This window comes from Salmo trutta, chromosome 7 (assembly GCF_901001165.1).
Source record: "Salmo trutta chromosome 7, fSalTru1.1, whole genome shotgun sequence".
Lineage (NCBI taxonomy): Eukaryota > Metazoa > Chordata > Actinopteri > Salmoniformes > Salmonidae > Salmo > Salmo trutta.
In genome coordinates, this window is record NC_042963.1 from 42,456,751 (window position 1) to 42,470,535 (window position 13,785).

At 41.6% G+C, this 13,785-nt stretch overlaps 2 protein-coding genes across 2 annotated transcripts; both read right to left on the bottom strand.

The window, feature by feature from the left end:
- Positions 1 to 2,697: 2,697 nt before the first annotated feature.
- LOC115197435 (probable polypeptide N-acetylgalactosaminyltransferase 8) lies at positions 2,698 to 7,191 on the bottom strand. The gene is made up of 8 exons (XM_029758950.1): positions 6,793 to 7,191; positions 6,495 to 6,692; positions 5,217 to 5,331; positions 4,844 to 5,029; positions 4,520 to 4,657; positions 3,543 to 3,638; positions 3,280 to 3,447; positions 2,698 to 3,058 (listed from the first exon to the last, which is right to left on the bottom strand). The coding sequence occupies exons 1-8, from the start codon at positions 6,912 to 6,914 to the stop codon at positions 2,924 to 2,926; spliced, it is 1,158 nt and encodes a 385-aa protein (XP_029614810.1). The 5' UTR covers positions 6,915 to 7,191; the 3' UTR covers positions 2,698 to 2,923.
- Positions 7,192 to 9,099: 1,908 nt separating this feature from the next.
- LOC115197436 (NADH dehydrogenase [ubiquinone] 1 alpha subcomplex subunit 9, mitochondrial) lies at positions 9,100 to 13,194 on the bottom strand. Its single transcript, XM_029758952.1, has 11 exons — positions 13,095 to 13,194; positions 12,564 to 12,734; positions 11,804 to 11,901; positions 11,569 to 11,660; positions 11,137 to 11,279; positions 10,935 to 11,036; positions 10,511 to 10,581; positions 10,362 to 10,438; positions 9,906 to 10,001; positions 9,580 to 9,646; positions 9,100 to 9,395 (listed from the first exon to the last, which is right to left on the bottom strand). The coding sequence occupies exons 1-11, from the start codon at positions 13,147 to 13,149 to the stop codon at positions 9,225 to 9,227; spliced, it is 1,143 nt and encodes a 380-aa protein (XP_029614812.1). The 5' UTR covers positions 13,150 to 13,194; the 3' UTR covers positions 9,100 to 9,224.
- Positions 13,195 to 13,785: the final 591 nt, after the last annotated feature.

The following is a 13,785-nucleotide window of genomic DNA, read 5'->3' on the forward strand; positions in this document are numbered from 1 at the left end:
CGTGTTGAGGATCAATGTGGCAGATGTGTTGTTACCCACCCTTAGCACCTGGGGGTGGCCCGTCAGGAAGTTCAGTTGCAGAGGGAGGTGTTAAGTCCCAGGGTCCTTAGCTTAGTGGTGAGCTTTGAGGGCACTATGGTGTTGAACGCTGAGCTGTAGTCAATGAATAGCATTCTCACATAGGTGTTCCTTTTGTCCAGGTGGGAAAGGGCAGTGTGGAGTGCAATAGAAATTGCATCATCAGTGGATCTGTTGGGGTGGTATGCAAATTGGAGTGGGTCTAGGTTTTCTGGGATAATGGTGTTGATGTGAGCCATGACCAGCCTTTCAAAGCACTTCATGGCTACAGACGTGAGTGCTACGGGTCGGTAGTCATTTAGGCAGGTTACCTTGGTGTTCTTGGGCACACGGACTAAGGTGGTCTGCTTGAAATATGTTGGTATTACAGATTCGGTCAGGGACAGGTTGAAAGTGTCAGTGAAAACACTTGCCAGTTGGTCAGCGCATGCACGGAGTTCACGTCCTGGTAACTCCCACTGGCCCTGCGGCCTTGTGAATATTGATCTGTTTAACTTGTTATGGATAGGGGGCAGTATATTCATGGCCGGATAAAAAACGTACCCAATTTAATCTGGTTATTACTCCTGCCCAGAAACTAGAATATGCATATAATTAGTAGCTTTGGATAGGAAACACTCCAAAGTTTCTAAAACTGTTTGAATGGTGTCTGTGAGTATAACAGAACTCAAATGGCAGGCCAAAACCTGAGAAGATTCTGTACAGGAAGTACCCTGTCTGACCATTTCTTGGCCTTCTTTGTCATCTCTATCCAAAACAAAGTATCTCTGCTGTAACGTGACACTTTCTAAGGCTCCCATAGGCTCTCAGAAGGCGCCAGAACGTTGAATGATGACTCTGCAGTTACTGGCTGAAAAACGTAGTGCATTTGGTAAGTGGTCGATCTGAAAACAATGAGACGGGTGCGCGTGAAGAGTCCATTTTACTTTTTCAGTCTTTGAACGAAAACAACGACTCCTGGTCGGAATATTATCGCTATTTTACGAGAAAAATAGCATAAAAATTTATTTTAAACAGCGTTTGACATGCTTCGAAGTATGGTAATGGTATATTTACAAATTTTTTGTCACGATACGTGCCGCCGCGTCACCCTTTGGATAATGTCTTGAACGCACGAACAAAACACCGCTATTTGGATATAACTATGGATTATTTGGAACCAAACCAACATTTGTTGTTGAAGTAGAAGTCCTGGGAGTGCATTCTGACGAAGAACAGCAAAGGTAATAACATTTTTCTTATAGTAAATCTGAGTTTGTTGAGTACCAAACTTGGTGGGTGTCAAATTAGCTAGCCCGTGATGGCGAGCTATCTACTCAGAATATTGCAAAATGTGCTTTCACCGAAAAGCTATTTTAAAATCGGACACCGCGATTGCATAAAGGAGTTCTGTATCTATAATTCTTAAAATAATTGTTATGTTTTTTGTGAACGTTTATCGTGAGTAATTTAGTAAATTCACCGGAAGTGTTCGGTGGGAATGCTAATTCTGAACGTCACATGCTAATGTAAAAAGCTGTTTTTGATATTAATATGTACTTGATTGAACAAAACATGCATGTATTGCATAACATAATGTCCTAGGAGTGTCATCTGATGAAGATCATCAAAGGTTAGTGCTGCATTTAGCTGTGGTTTTGTTTTTTGTGACATTATATGCTAGCTTGAAAAATGGGTGTCTGATTATTTCTGGCTGGGTACTCTGCTGACATAATCTAATGTTTTGCTTTCGTTGTAAAGCCTTTTTGAAATCGGACAGTGTGGTTAGATAAAGGAGAGTCTTGTCTTTAAAATGGTGTAAAATAGTCATATGTTTGAAAAATGGACGTTTTCGGATTTTCGAGGAGTTTGTATTTCGCGCCACGCCCTATCATTGGATATTGGAGTGGTGTTCCGCTAGCGGAACGTCTAGATGTAAGTTAAAGGTCTTGCTCACATTGGCTATGGAGAGGGAGATCACACAGTCATCTGGAACAGCTGGTGCTCTCATGCATGCTTCAGTGTTGCTTGCCTCGATGCGCATATAGAAGTAATTTGGCCTAGTCAAAGCCCAGACCTCAATCCAATTGAGAATCTGTGGTATGGCTTAAAGATTGCTGTATACCAGCGGAACCCATCCAACTTGAAGGAGCTGGAGCAGTTTTGCCTTGAAGAATGCGCAAAAATCCCAGTGGCTAGATGTGCCAAGCTTCTAGAGACATACCCCAAGAGACTTGCAGCTGTAATTGCTGCAAAAGGTGTCTCTACAAAGTATTGCCTTTGGGGGGGTGAATAGTTACGCACGTTCAAGTTTTCATTTTTTTTGTCTTATTTTTTATTATTTTTTCAAAGTGTTAGGCATGTTGTGTAAATCAAATGATACAAAGCCCCCCAAAAAATATATTTTAATTCCAGGTTGTAAGGCAACAAAATAGAAAAATGCCAAGTGGGAGAATACTTTCGCTAGCCACTGTATTTTATGAATGACATAACATGTGGAACAATGACAAGAAAGCAATGCTAAGACCCCCAAAAATATTTTTGTGTGTATGCATTCAATATACAGTGCATGGTACATGTTAGTTTATTATGTACACATGGGTAGCTAAAAGCTGAAAATCAGAACCACCATCAACAAGATTATTTTACAATGCAATCTTTTATTCTGTCTGTTTGTGTCATGTTTTTCAAGAGAAAGAGAATAATGCAATTGTCTACATTGGATGTTTGTTGTCAATACCCTGCATAAAATCAATTTAGTATTTTCTTTTGGCAAGATATTGTTTGAAACAGTTATGATAGATAACACAATGTCAAATCTAGAATTTCAGGAATGTGACCCCAACAACTTGTCCATGGGGGTGTTTTAGAACTCTCTTATGACATGTTGAATTCTCCAGTTTTGCCCAGTGCATTGTTGGATGACCAGCATATAGTATGAGTTTTGTCCCTGGGCAATCTCAAGACACCTATTTGTGTGTGTGTTCCTGATGGCTTGACCCTGGAAAAACAAACGTACATATAAAATAACTTTGGATGAACTTTGCATGCTTGTTAAGTGAATGCTGTTATGAATAAGGCTTTGATGGAACTGTTTTTGGGTGTGGTGCATAGACCACTGCTCTAGAGCACAGTTTGGACAGGACCGAGTAGAGGAAACCCTGCTCAAGAAGAAAGCTCTAAAATGTATGATCTTGACCCAGAGGTCTGATTACAGGTTACCTGTTGGAAATCCCAGTGCTTGTGTAGTCCCCTCTCCGTTGCCAGCTTACAATCATGCAGCGTTGGTGTATTTCCAGTGCCAGGATCAACTAGACACCGGTTGTTGTTGTACTTGTGAGACTTAATCCCACCCACGTAGATCTCCCCATCAGTGTTGTAATAACATTGCTGTGGAAAAGAACATTATTCAACAGACGGGGAGAACGGATTGTTTGGCACAAAATGATATAATACACAGACACATACACAGAATACTAACATACCTGTGGTTGATAGAAATGACATCCATAAAGAAGGGGTATATTCCCAGGGACAGTCCCCTCATCAATACAATGGCTCTGCAGGAGGTCATTCTGCAGCTGGAGGTGCAAGAAGAAGGTGTGTTTAGGGAAGAATATTTGGTGGTACACTAATTCCCTCTTTTCACTATCGTGCCCAGCCAAACCAAACTGTACCGGCTCTTGATATTTTCTTTTCACATTGCCCTTTATACCATGGTGGATCTGTAACCAGGCCTTCTCGGTACAGGTACAGTGAGGGAAAAAATTATTTGATCCCCTGCTGATTTTGTACGTTTGCCCACTGACAAAGAAATGATCAGTCTATAATTTTAATGGTAGGTTTATTTGAACAGTGAGAGACAGATAATTTCTTTGTCAGTGGGCAAACGTACAAAATCAGCAGGGGATCAAATACTTTTTTCCCTCACTGTAGGTTTGGCTCCATAGTTTGAACCAGTAGACAGTATGCTATGCGTTCACTAAGAAGATCTGTTTCCATGACTCTTAGGCTGCGTTTAGACTGGCAGCTCAATACTGATTTATAACTTTTTTTTGCGTTTTTAATTATTATTTTTTTTGACAAATCAGATCAGCTCTGAAAAAGATCTGATGTGATTGGTCAAAAGATCAATTAGTGGAAAAAATATCAGAATTGGGCTGCCTGTCTAAACGCAGCCTGATTGTTTAGTTTTATGACTGCTTAATAAATATCCACCATCAAATTAGAACATTTGATTGTTACAACTGTTTGTCATAGTGCGTCTTTGTTTTAGTGTGCTGCTACTGCAACCATGAAAATAATGGAATAGAATTATATACCATTAGACCTTTGAACTAATTTGGTTAAACATTGTTTGGCATTTACCTAGCAAATATCAGAGTGATAAAGAGTTGTCAAAGTTCTAATTCTGTACATTGTATTAATCTGGTGAGGGACTTAGTAATAATGTAACCCTTACTCCTCCATAGGCCACTAGCTCCCCCCAGGTGGCCAGTGTAGGATACACGTTATCCAGGTACCACTTGAAGGGCTTACATTCAAGCTTTTCTCTGAGCTTCTTCCTCTCTGACACATCGCCGATATCAATCCCATGATCCTAGGAGGCATACATCACAAAAATAATACTGTTAGAAAAACATCTCATCAAAATGATTTCCACAGGCTATTTATAGGAAAGAAAGATTGTCTTGTTTTTTCGTTGCCCGACCCACAGAGGTTTATGGGCAATTCCAGTCAGTGTAATTCCGTTTCCATGGAATTGCCCTCATCTCGATTTCCCTACCTTCAACGGAAGATTCCAAGCAATGTTCACATTACTTTTGTAGTCATCCATCCAGATCGCAGCTACCCTCAGTGCATTCCTTCTCATGATGTAACTCAGGTCAGGTGCGTAAGGTTTGTGTGCCCTCTCAATGTGTGCGATCTTAGAACAAGGCACCACCTCTATGCTTCCTCCACACAGCCACACCTGGAATAAGACAGTCCAGATCACCACAAAATGTTATTGAAGATATGAGACAAAACATACTCTGATATGTGCTTGTAAAATTACACAAATCTAATCCATACCCAACTGAGGACAATTTCCTTAGCTACTTGACATCAGATATTGTAATTTGTGCAGCCATTACGCCATGGTAGCCAGCTCAACCTACCCTGATCCCCAGCTCAACATTCTCTCCTCCATAGATTTTCATTCCACCATCAAGTACCCCAATCTCTCCAAGGAAAAGTCGATGTGCCACAAAAATACCCATGACAGAAGGACTCCTATAAAAAAAAGGTCAGTGAGTGATTATGTGGAACCAACCAGGAAGTAAAAGCACTGCTACACGAAGTAGGAGCTACAACAGACACACAATACACATCATTGAAATGAATTCTACACTGAAAAAACATGCAACAATTTCAACGATTTTACAGAGTTAAAGTTCATATAAGAAAATCAAGTCAATTGTTCGCTGTAGCTTATGCCTGCCCATACTATAACCCCACCGCCACCATGGGGCACTGTTCACAATGTTGACATCAGCAAACTGCTCAACCCACACGACACTGTCTGCCAACTGCCCGGTACAGTTGAAACCCGTATTCATCCGTGAAGAGCACACTTCTCCAGCTTGCCAGTGGTCATCGAAGGTGGGCATTTGCCCACTGAAATCGGTTACGATGCCGAACTGGAGTCAGGTCAAGACCCTGGTGAGGACGACGAGCAAGCAGATGAGCTTCCCTGAGACAGTTTGTGCAGAAATATTTTGGGTTGTGCAAACCCACAGTTTCATCAGCTATCTGGGTAGCTGGTCTCAGATGATCCCACAGGTGAAGAAGCCAGATGTGGAGGTCCTGGGCTGGCATGGTTACATGTGGTCTGTGGTTGAGGCTGGTTGGATGTACTACCAAATTCTCTAAAACGATGTTGGAGGTGGCTTATGGTAGAGAAATGAACATTCAATTATCTGGCAACAGCTCTGGTGGAAATTCCTGCAGTCAGCATGCCAATTGCACGCTGCCTCAAAACTTGAGACATCTGTGGCATTGTGTTGTGTGACAAACTGCACATTTTAGAGTGACCTTTTATTGTCCCCAGCACAAGGAGCACCCGTGTAATGATCATACTGTTTAATCAGATTCTTGATAATCCATCCACCTGATTATCTTGGCAAATGAGAAATGCTCACTAACAGGAATGTAAAGAAATGTGTATACAAAATTTGAGAGAAATAAGCTTTTTGTGTGTATGTAAAATTTATGGGATCTTTTATTTCAGCTCATGAAACATGGGACCAACACATTACATGTTGCATTTATATTTTGTTCAGTGTACATGGTATTCTTCTGCAATTCCTATTGACTGCTACTAATTAATACAGAACATATGAGACAATAAGTCTCATAGTGATGGGGCTGGATGCTACATAGTGGACGTCACTTACTTCCCTGGTTGTGATTCATCATGGAGCTCGTTCCACTCTGGTCTGAAGGACTCATACATGCACCACAGTGGCCAGTCAAAACCGTGTGCATTGGCCCAGTAATGCTCCACATGCAGGTCATCAAAACCGACCTTGTCAAACACAGGAGTCACCACAGTGGTCCTGTTTGCTTTGATCCTGGCCAGCAGTGGCTCTGCCCTGTAAGCGTGGACAACAACAAAGGTCAATCAATCAAAGACAAGCAGACAGATGCTGCCCAAGTAATGTATGGGAAACACCATACACACATGGCACTTACCACCCCACGTTGACTTCAATGTGGGCATCCAGAATGGCCACTGTATCGGCGGTGGCGTGCTCCCACCCTGAGATGCGGGCCTGAGTCAGTCCCATCTGCTGCTTGTGTCTCACCCTTTTCATAAGGCCCGGCCTTTCCTTGTTGATGAGCTCTATGTAGGCAGCTAGTTTTTCTCCCAGGTCCTCTGTGGAGAGAAGAGATTCATAATCAAGACTATAGACAAATACTTACTCCACTAGTAATGGAATGGTGACTGTGAGATGCACCATTGGAGCTGTGGTCGTCCACCAGAATGATTTCTCTCAGCAGGTGTTCAGGTGTTCGGTCGATAATGCTGCGGATGGCCCGTTTAATGATAGACAGGGCCTCGTCCAGGTAGATCAATACCACAGCAATACTAGGAAGGTCCTTGGGGTATTTCTTCTGCAAACATCTGAGTGTTGAGAGATTATTTAGAAGGCATACCACCACCTGTGCTTTGTGTCTTACCATTTATCAGACAGTAATATTTAAATGTCCCTCTCATTTCATCAAGTCATGACCAAGCAGCGTAGTTACGGTCATGACCATAGCAAAGTCCTGATTACAGTTGGTTTAACCTGTTGTCTCGTGTATCTGGCAGCTCTCTGTTGAGTGGCAGTTGGTCACTCAAGAAGACGTTGTATCCATATCTCTGGAACAGGGCCTCGGCCTCTCTCTGCTCCTCCTCTGAGAGGTCATCACCCCACTTTGTAAACAGGTTGGAGTTGGGATACAACTTGGGCACCACCATCTTCTTTGCCTCTGTTACCACAACTTCTTCCCTTGTTGGGGGGTCTTTCTGATATTTAGATTCTATTAATTCAGCTGTGGACAAAATGCTCACAAGTATTACTGATGCCACTGAGGAAAACTATGTGACAATGTTATTGGCATGAGTGGCATCTATCAGTAGAAGACAAACAACAATACGAACCAATTCCCCTTTGTTCTTAAGTAACACTTGATTTTACAGTATTTCTGAGTCACTGGCAGATTAATTTAATGATTGACTGACAATGACTGGATTATTTTAGCTCATATGCAGAAGCATATTACCCATGCAACATAACATAAATATTACAGAAATGCATTACAAGTCACAATCCCCCCCAAAAATCACTGTGCATATTGTAATGTACTTCAGTAAAGAATACTGAAATGCAAAGAGTGTATGTCAAGATGGCGATTGAGAACACTTACATAGAAACACTTACATAGTTTGTTGAGGTTCTTTTCAATTCTCTCCAGTCTCGTCATCAGCACAGTACTCTGATCCTTGGCAGTCTCTTTTTGGTGAAGCCTTTTTGTATTGGAAGAGGAACTCACTGCCTGTTTCATATAGACAATATACATGATGAGAGGAATAATGGCTCCAAACGTGATTCCCACTCCTCGCAGGATGTTGAGCTTCATTGCTACCTGTCGACAACCAGCCTGGTTACGTCCCTTTGTCAGATACATTGATTCGGTAACTGTGCCCTCTAAAGACGTTACAACTCCCTCCATATAATGCCATAAAATACTTCTTATCTAATCAACAAAGAATACATGTGCCTATAAAAAAAAGAAAGCGAATCACCATTGATTTACTTCATTAACAGTTATGGAGAGTTGACAAGGTAGATCAACTGTTAACATAACACATTACAAAGAAAAGGCACAATAATTTAATACCAAGATTTCAACAGCCACGCTGTTTTCATCAGGGTATAATGACAAACACTGCGGGTCACTAGTTTATATAGTATCAAAGGACACAAACAGATGTCTGTAATCATGGCCGGCTGTGGCTTGATTTCATTGTTCGATTTACAAATATCAATAGCACATATACAAAAGCATAAATGGATAACATACATTCATAAACAATTAGGCTACATCATATAGGCCTACAAACACAAGCATGATTACACAAACACACATGTTAAGACCAGATATGTGATGTAGAACATCATTGATAATTGCTGAGGGAAACGTGGACATAACAGTTGAAATCTAATCAGTTGGTGTGGAGGTGGAGACTTGGTGTGTAGTGGGACTGTGGGAGGGGCTCCATAAAAACAGATTGTGAGTTACTGGAGGAAAGAATAGATTGCTGAACCTTGCTGACTCAAAGTCCTAAAACACCGTTCAGATGGTGGTTTCAAAGTACCTCTCCTCAATAAATAGTGATGCACATTTACGTTACATGGGAGTGTGTTAAGGTGACTGATTATTTAGACTTATAGATTTTTTGCTACACAATGAATGTTGTTTTAATGGATCCATGGAATCATAACGACAAAATAGTTTTAGACGATCATCTGTTATTTATTTATGTACAGCGTATTTGTAAAAGACAGCACATTTGTATAGGAGGATCAGCCTGTGGCTATGGTGGTGGTGTTGGGCGGTCAGACAAGACGGGCTACTCAATAGTTTACTGTCTTGGCTGGCTTGGTATCGGCCAACTCAGCCTCCAAGAAGTGGAAGCGGCGATGGCGACGCAGGACCTCGATGGCCTTCTGCTCTACGGAGGCAGGGATAATGCCTAGGTCCTCCAAGCCAGGAAGCCCTGGATACTTCATATCTGTGGTGTGGAACTGGAACAAACACATTCAGGTCATTACACAAATCCAAGAGAAAGTTTAAACATATTTCCTTCATTCACATTTCTTCAACATGTGGCCAACAACATGAAAGAAAATTCCAATTTACCTTCATTTGTATAAAATTAGCTTTTTACAAAGATGCTTATAATTTGCTGTTTATGTTGCATTTTCTTACCCGATCAACTTTGTCAGGAGTTGTCCAAGGCTCGAATGGGTTCATTGCAAAGAAACATGCAACAAGACTGAACCCAGAGATAAAAGGTAAGACATGTTTACCATACCGTATCTGATAGTATTGCATTTAAACAAACCAACAGGTTCCTTGTTCCTTGCCACGTCACATCCACTGGTCAAACTTGATGAGGCTTTTTGTGTTCTAAACATACTAACAGCTTGGCACACCACTTCATCAGCCAGCCTATAATAGTACGTACACAGTTAATTTTCCTCCCGAGGGTCATTTAAGATACCATGCAGAACCAGAAGCCGGTGCATACTCACTGATAGAGAGGGCGTGGGAGAGGGTAGGGCACAAAGGGCCTGTGTGCAACAGCATACACGTACTCCACCAGGTCATGAAGGAGATAACGGTTTGGTCTGTGTGGCAGGAAAACAAAACTAACCAAAAGGCTGACAAACATTTTGGTTGCTACATCTCTAAATTCTGCTGGTTGACGTGTCTAAATAACGTACTGCATGTGTGAACATGAAACTGCCATTACACAATCATATATTTTATTCCATACCCTGGGTGAGTACAAGATACAAACCCATGCAATAAAGCAACTAATCTAGTCGAACAATCGTTTTTATGATTTATACTAGGTTCACCTAGTTGTTGATAATGAGCAGTTTCAAATGAATGGATAGAATTTTACTTCACTTCCTGAACTGACTGGAAATGCAATTGACATCCCTAAAAAACAGCCAAAAGTCAAGCCCATTTCAAGTCCTTACCCAACTAGTGCATATGTCTTGCCATTGGCATCAGGGTCCTTGATGGCATTGATGATAGCCTTGGCCACATCTACCACCTGAAAAGAGCAGACACAGAGTGAGTCTTGAGTAACAGACATGGCTGACATCATGAGATCAGACACACTCACATGAACAGGCTGCTTCACCGTCTTCGTCCCCATGGAAATGAGAGGCACAGCTTTCCCAAACCAGCGCATGTCTGTGCAACAAGGAAAAAACAAACATTCAAACAATGACTGAACTCATCCCCTTTTAAACAATAATAGCATTGCATCGAGACCAATTGGAGCCGATACCTCACCTTACAAAATCATTATTTTGGTTTGTTTTGCCAATACACTGAAAATTCAAGTGTTCAACTATGCAACAGCCCCCTCAACAGTTTGCAGTCCTATACAGTCAACAGAGGCTGTGTAATTATGCCAACATATTCCCACAAATACAGACACTGTCTACTTAAGAGTTCTGACAGATCACATTTAAATCTTATTTAACTTTTTAACCGTTTTTACTCTGGGCCACATGGAAATGAACTATGCTCTGCTTATTTACTGGCAAAATGGTTGAAGAATCTGTCCTCCCTTCCAAACATCTCAGCAGGCTTCATGATGATGGCATCAGGGAATTCATCTCTCACAGCCGTCTCACCTACAAGGTTACATCACACACATTACATGATATTTCTGCACAATGACATGCCAGAAAGAAATATGTCCAAGAAAGAGAGTTCAACAGAGCTCTGCATTAGCCAGTACCTTATTCCTAAGGTATTTGGAGGGGCTGCGGATGTCAGCGTTGAGGTGAGATATATGGATCAGCTTTGTGATGCCTGCCTCCCGGGTGGCTTTGGCAATCTGCTGAGGGATGCTCACATAGGTGTCCTCAAAGGGATAGTTCCTTTATACAGATAGAAAGAGGAAGAACAGAACACTGAGTAAAGCCAAGTACAACAAACGTTTCGCAGAAAGTCATAATATAAGTGTTCCTAATGGTGGAAGCAGGGTTGAGGTTCTTTGCTACACTAAGGAGTAATTCAAGCCTCTGGTGTAGTTAAAAGTAGGTTGATTCATATAGTGATGGAGTGATGGAGCAACTCCTTATGTGAATGTTCACCACCAGTGGGTTCTTTTTAGGAACCATGTACTTTTCTAAAATATGTTTGTGTATACAGTCAGTTGGGCCATACTTGGTTTCCCACTCTCGTCCCACCAGGTTGATGACCACATTGGAGTGAGCCAATGCTTTTCTGATAGAATCCTTGTTCCTGGCATCCCACTCCTGAAATATAGCAAGGTTGTGTGCACATATGAGGCTTGAGGGTAACCTGGCATGAGAAAAAAACAACACTTAGCTAACAAATGAAGAGATTTGAAAGTGAAGTGATTAATGACGTCACATCTGATAAATAGTATTTTTATCACCATAAAGATGATCTGTCCTAGATCCCCCATGGGCCTGAGATACATGAGGTCATACTGGTCACACCGGTGAGGAATCACAATCTGAGAACCCATACGACCTACAAAACCACCAGACAGGTCAACAAACACATAACTGCCCCATAGGAAACACAAGTATGCAGTCACTGCAGTGTAAACAAAGAGGATTGTCACAAAACCAAATAAATTAATGCATCCCTCATAATCACATATAAACATAAGAAATAAGTTGAAGAAGACCACAGAGCTGCCATGTTTTTAAAAAATGTTTTTATTTAACTAGGCAAGTCAGTTAAGAACAAATTCTTATTTACACTGATGGCCTACCAAAAGGCAAAATACCTCCTACCTACTAAATATAGGACAAAACACACATCACGACAAGAGAGACAACACTACATAAAGAGAAACCTAAGACAACAACACAACATGGCAACAGCATGGTAGCGAACACAACATGGCAACAACATGGTAGCAACACAACATGGCAACAACATGGTAGCAACACAACATGGCAACAACATGGTAGCAACACAACATGGCAACAACATGGTAGCAACACAACATGGCAACAACATGGTAGAAACACAACATGGCAACAACATGGTAGTAACACAACATGGCAACAACATGGTAGAAACCCAACATGGCAGCAACATGGTAGCAACCCAACATGGCAGCAACATGGTAATTTGAAAGGTTATCATCTGAAGGCTTCGGGACTGATGATGGTGAAACTCACCCAGGCGGTTGACAACATATCTTCCCAGGAAGCCGGTGGCTCCGAAGACTGTGGCTGCTACCCCACTGGAGGAGGAGCGCCCCCCTTTCCCTCTGGGGATGACAGCATGGTGGACCGTTCTCTGCTGGACTGTCACAGGGACGGCTGATAGCACCACAGGGGAGCAGGACCCTGCAGGGGGGAGCAGTACAAGCTGAGGGGGTGGGGAATATCTGATGGTTGTACTGTATTCAAAATGCCAACATCACAAATGATCAACCAACCAAAAACATAGGCCTTCTTAGCAAAAATGTCTGTGGCACAAACTGATATCTGATATATGACATGGTGCTAGAAATTAGACAACTAGTCGTATTCGTAAACAAGAGCTAGCTAACCGGCTAACTTAGGTCATATCACAAAAAGGGTCACAGAGGGTAGCAATGTCGCTTAAAAACTATTATATGTTCAGATTAAACATTCTTTCAACTATCTCTCAACAGTGCAGTTATCGGTGCATTTCTATAAAAGTGCATGTCTTGTGTTACTCACCTGAAAACCTGGGAAGGACACTCGCAGGACGGCTAACGAGCGCAGCGGCCGCCATGTTTCTTCTCTGAAAGCGCTTCTTTGTACGGCAAGTCAGAAGGTTCTGGGTTTTGCGTGAGTTAATGGATTCGTTTGTTTGAGAGCGTTATAATTTCAACATGTTGGCAATGTAACAATATTTAGCTATATTGTAATGACTATTCTGAAATATAACCAGCCAGCCAGGGACTAACCTAACATATCAGGCGTAAAATATATATACTGTTTCCACTTATATTCAATCGAATATTCTAAAATCCGTATAAAAACAATATGCTAATTTTCCCACCAGAGATGTGTTTCCATCAAATTAACTTGTTGGGGATAAAAACTGCGAGTGATGACTTGGTCCACATACAAATACCTTTCGCGGTAAAATTCCCATGTAACGAATAAAAAATACAAGTTAAATGGGTTTCCATCGCATTTCCAACTCTACTGATGGCGTTCTCACCAACATTTTTTTGCGTGATATAGAGTGTGTGCCCACTCTGGTATTTGCACTTGCTCTCTAGTCTAGCCAACATCTCGCAAATATAGTGCGGCTAGGCCATAGCCTATGATGAGATTATTATGGACTAAAAAGTGAGTTTATTTGTATTTGTCAAACGGCAGCCAAGCATCGATGTTCATATAACCAGAATAAGACCCTCGA

Bases quoted from the DNA above. Each gene is read 5' to 3' on its own strand.
- LOC115197435 (XM_029758950.1), bottom strand. From the start codon at position 6,914: ATGAAAAGGGTGAGACACAAGCAGCAGATGGGACTGACTCAGGCCCGC. The intron at 5,332-6,494 runs GTAAGTGACGTC...TTTTTTTTATAG, and splicing joins GATGAATCACAACCAGGGAA to GAGTCCTTCTGTCATGGGTA. The intron at 5,030-5,216 runs GTAGGTTGAGCT...GTCTTATTCCAG, and splicing joins ATGTTGAGCTGGGGATCAGG to GTGTGGCTGTGTGGAGGAAG.
- LOC115197436 (XM_029758952.1), bottom strand. From the start codon at position 13,149: ATGGCGGCCGCTGCGCTCGTTAGCCGTCCTGCGAGTGTCCTTCCCAGG. The intron at 11,280-11,568 runs GTATGGCCCAAC...ATCTGTATAAAG, and splicing joins GGACGAGAGTGGGAAACCAA to GAACTATCCCTTTGAGGACA. The intron at 9,396-9,579 runs GTAAGAAAATGC...TGTTTGTTCCAG, and splicing joins CTCCTGACAAAGTTGATCGG to TTCCACACCACAGATATGAA.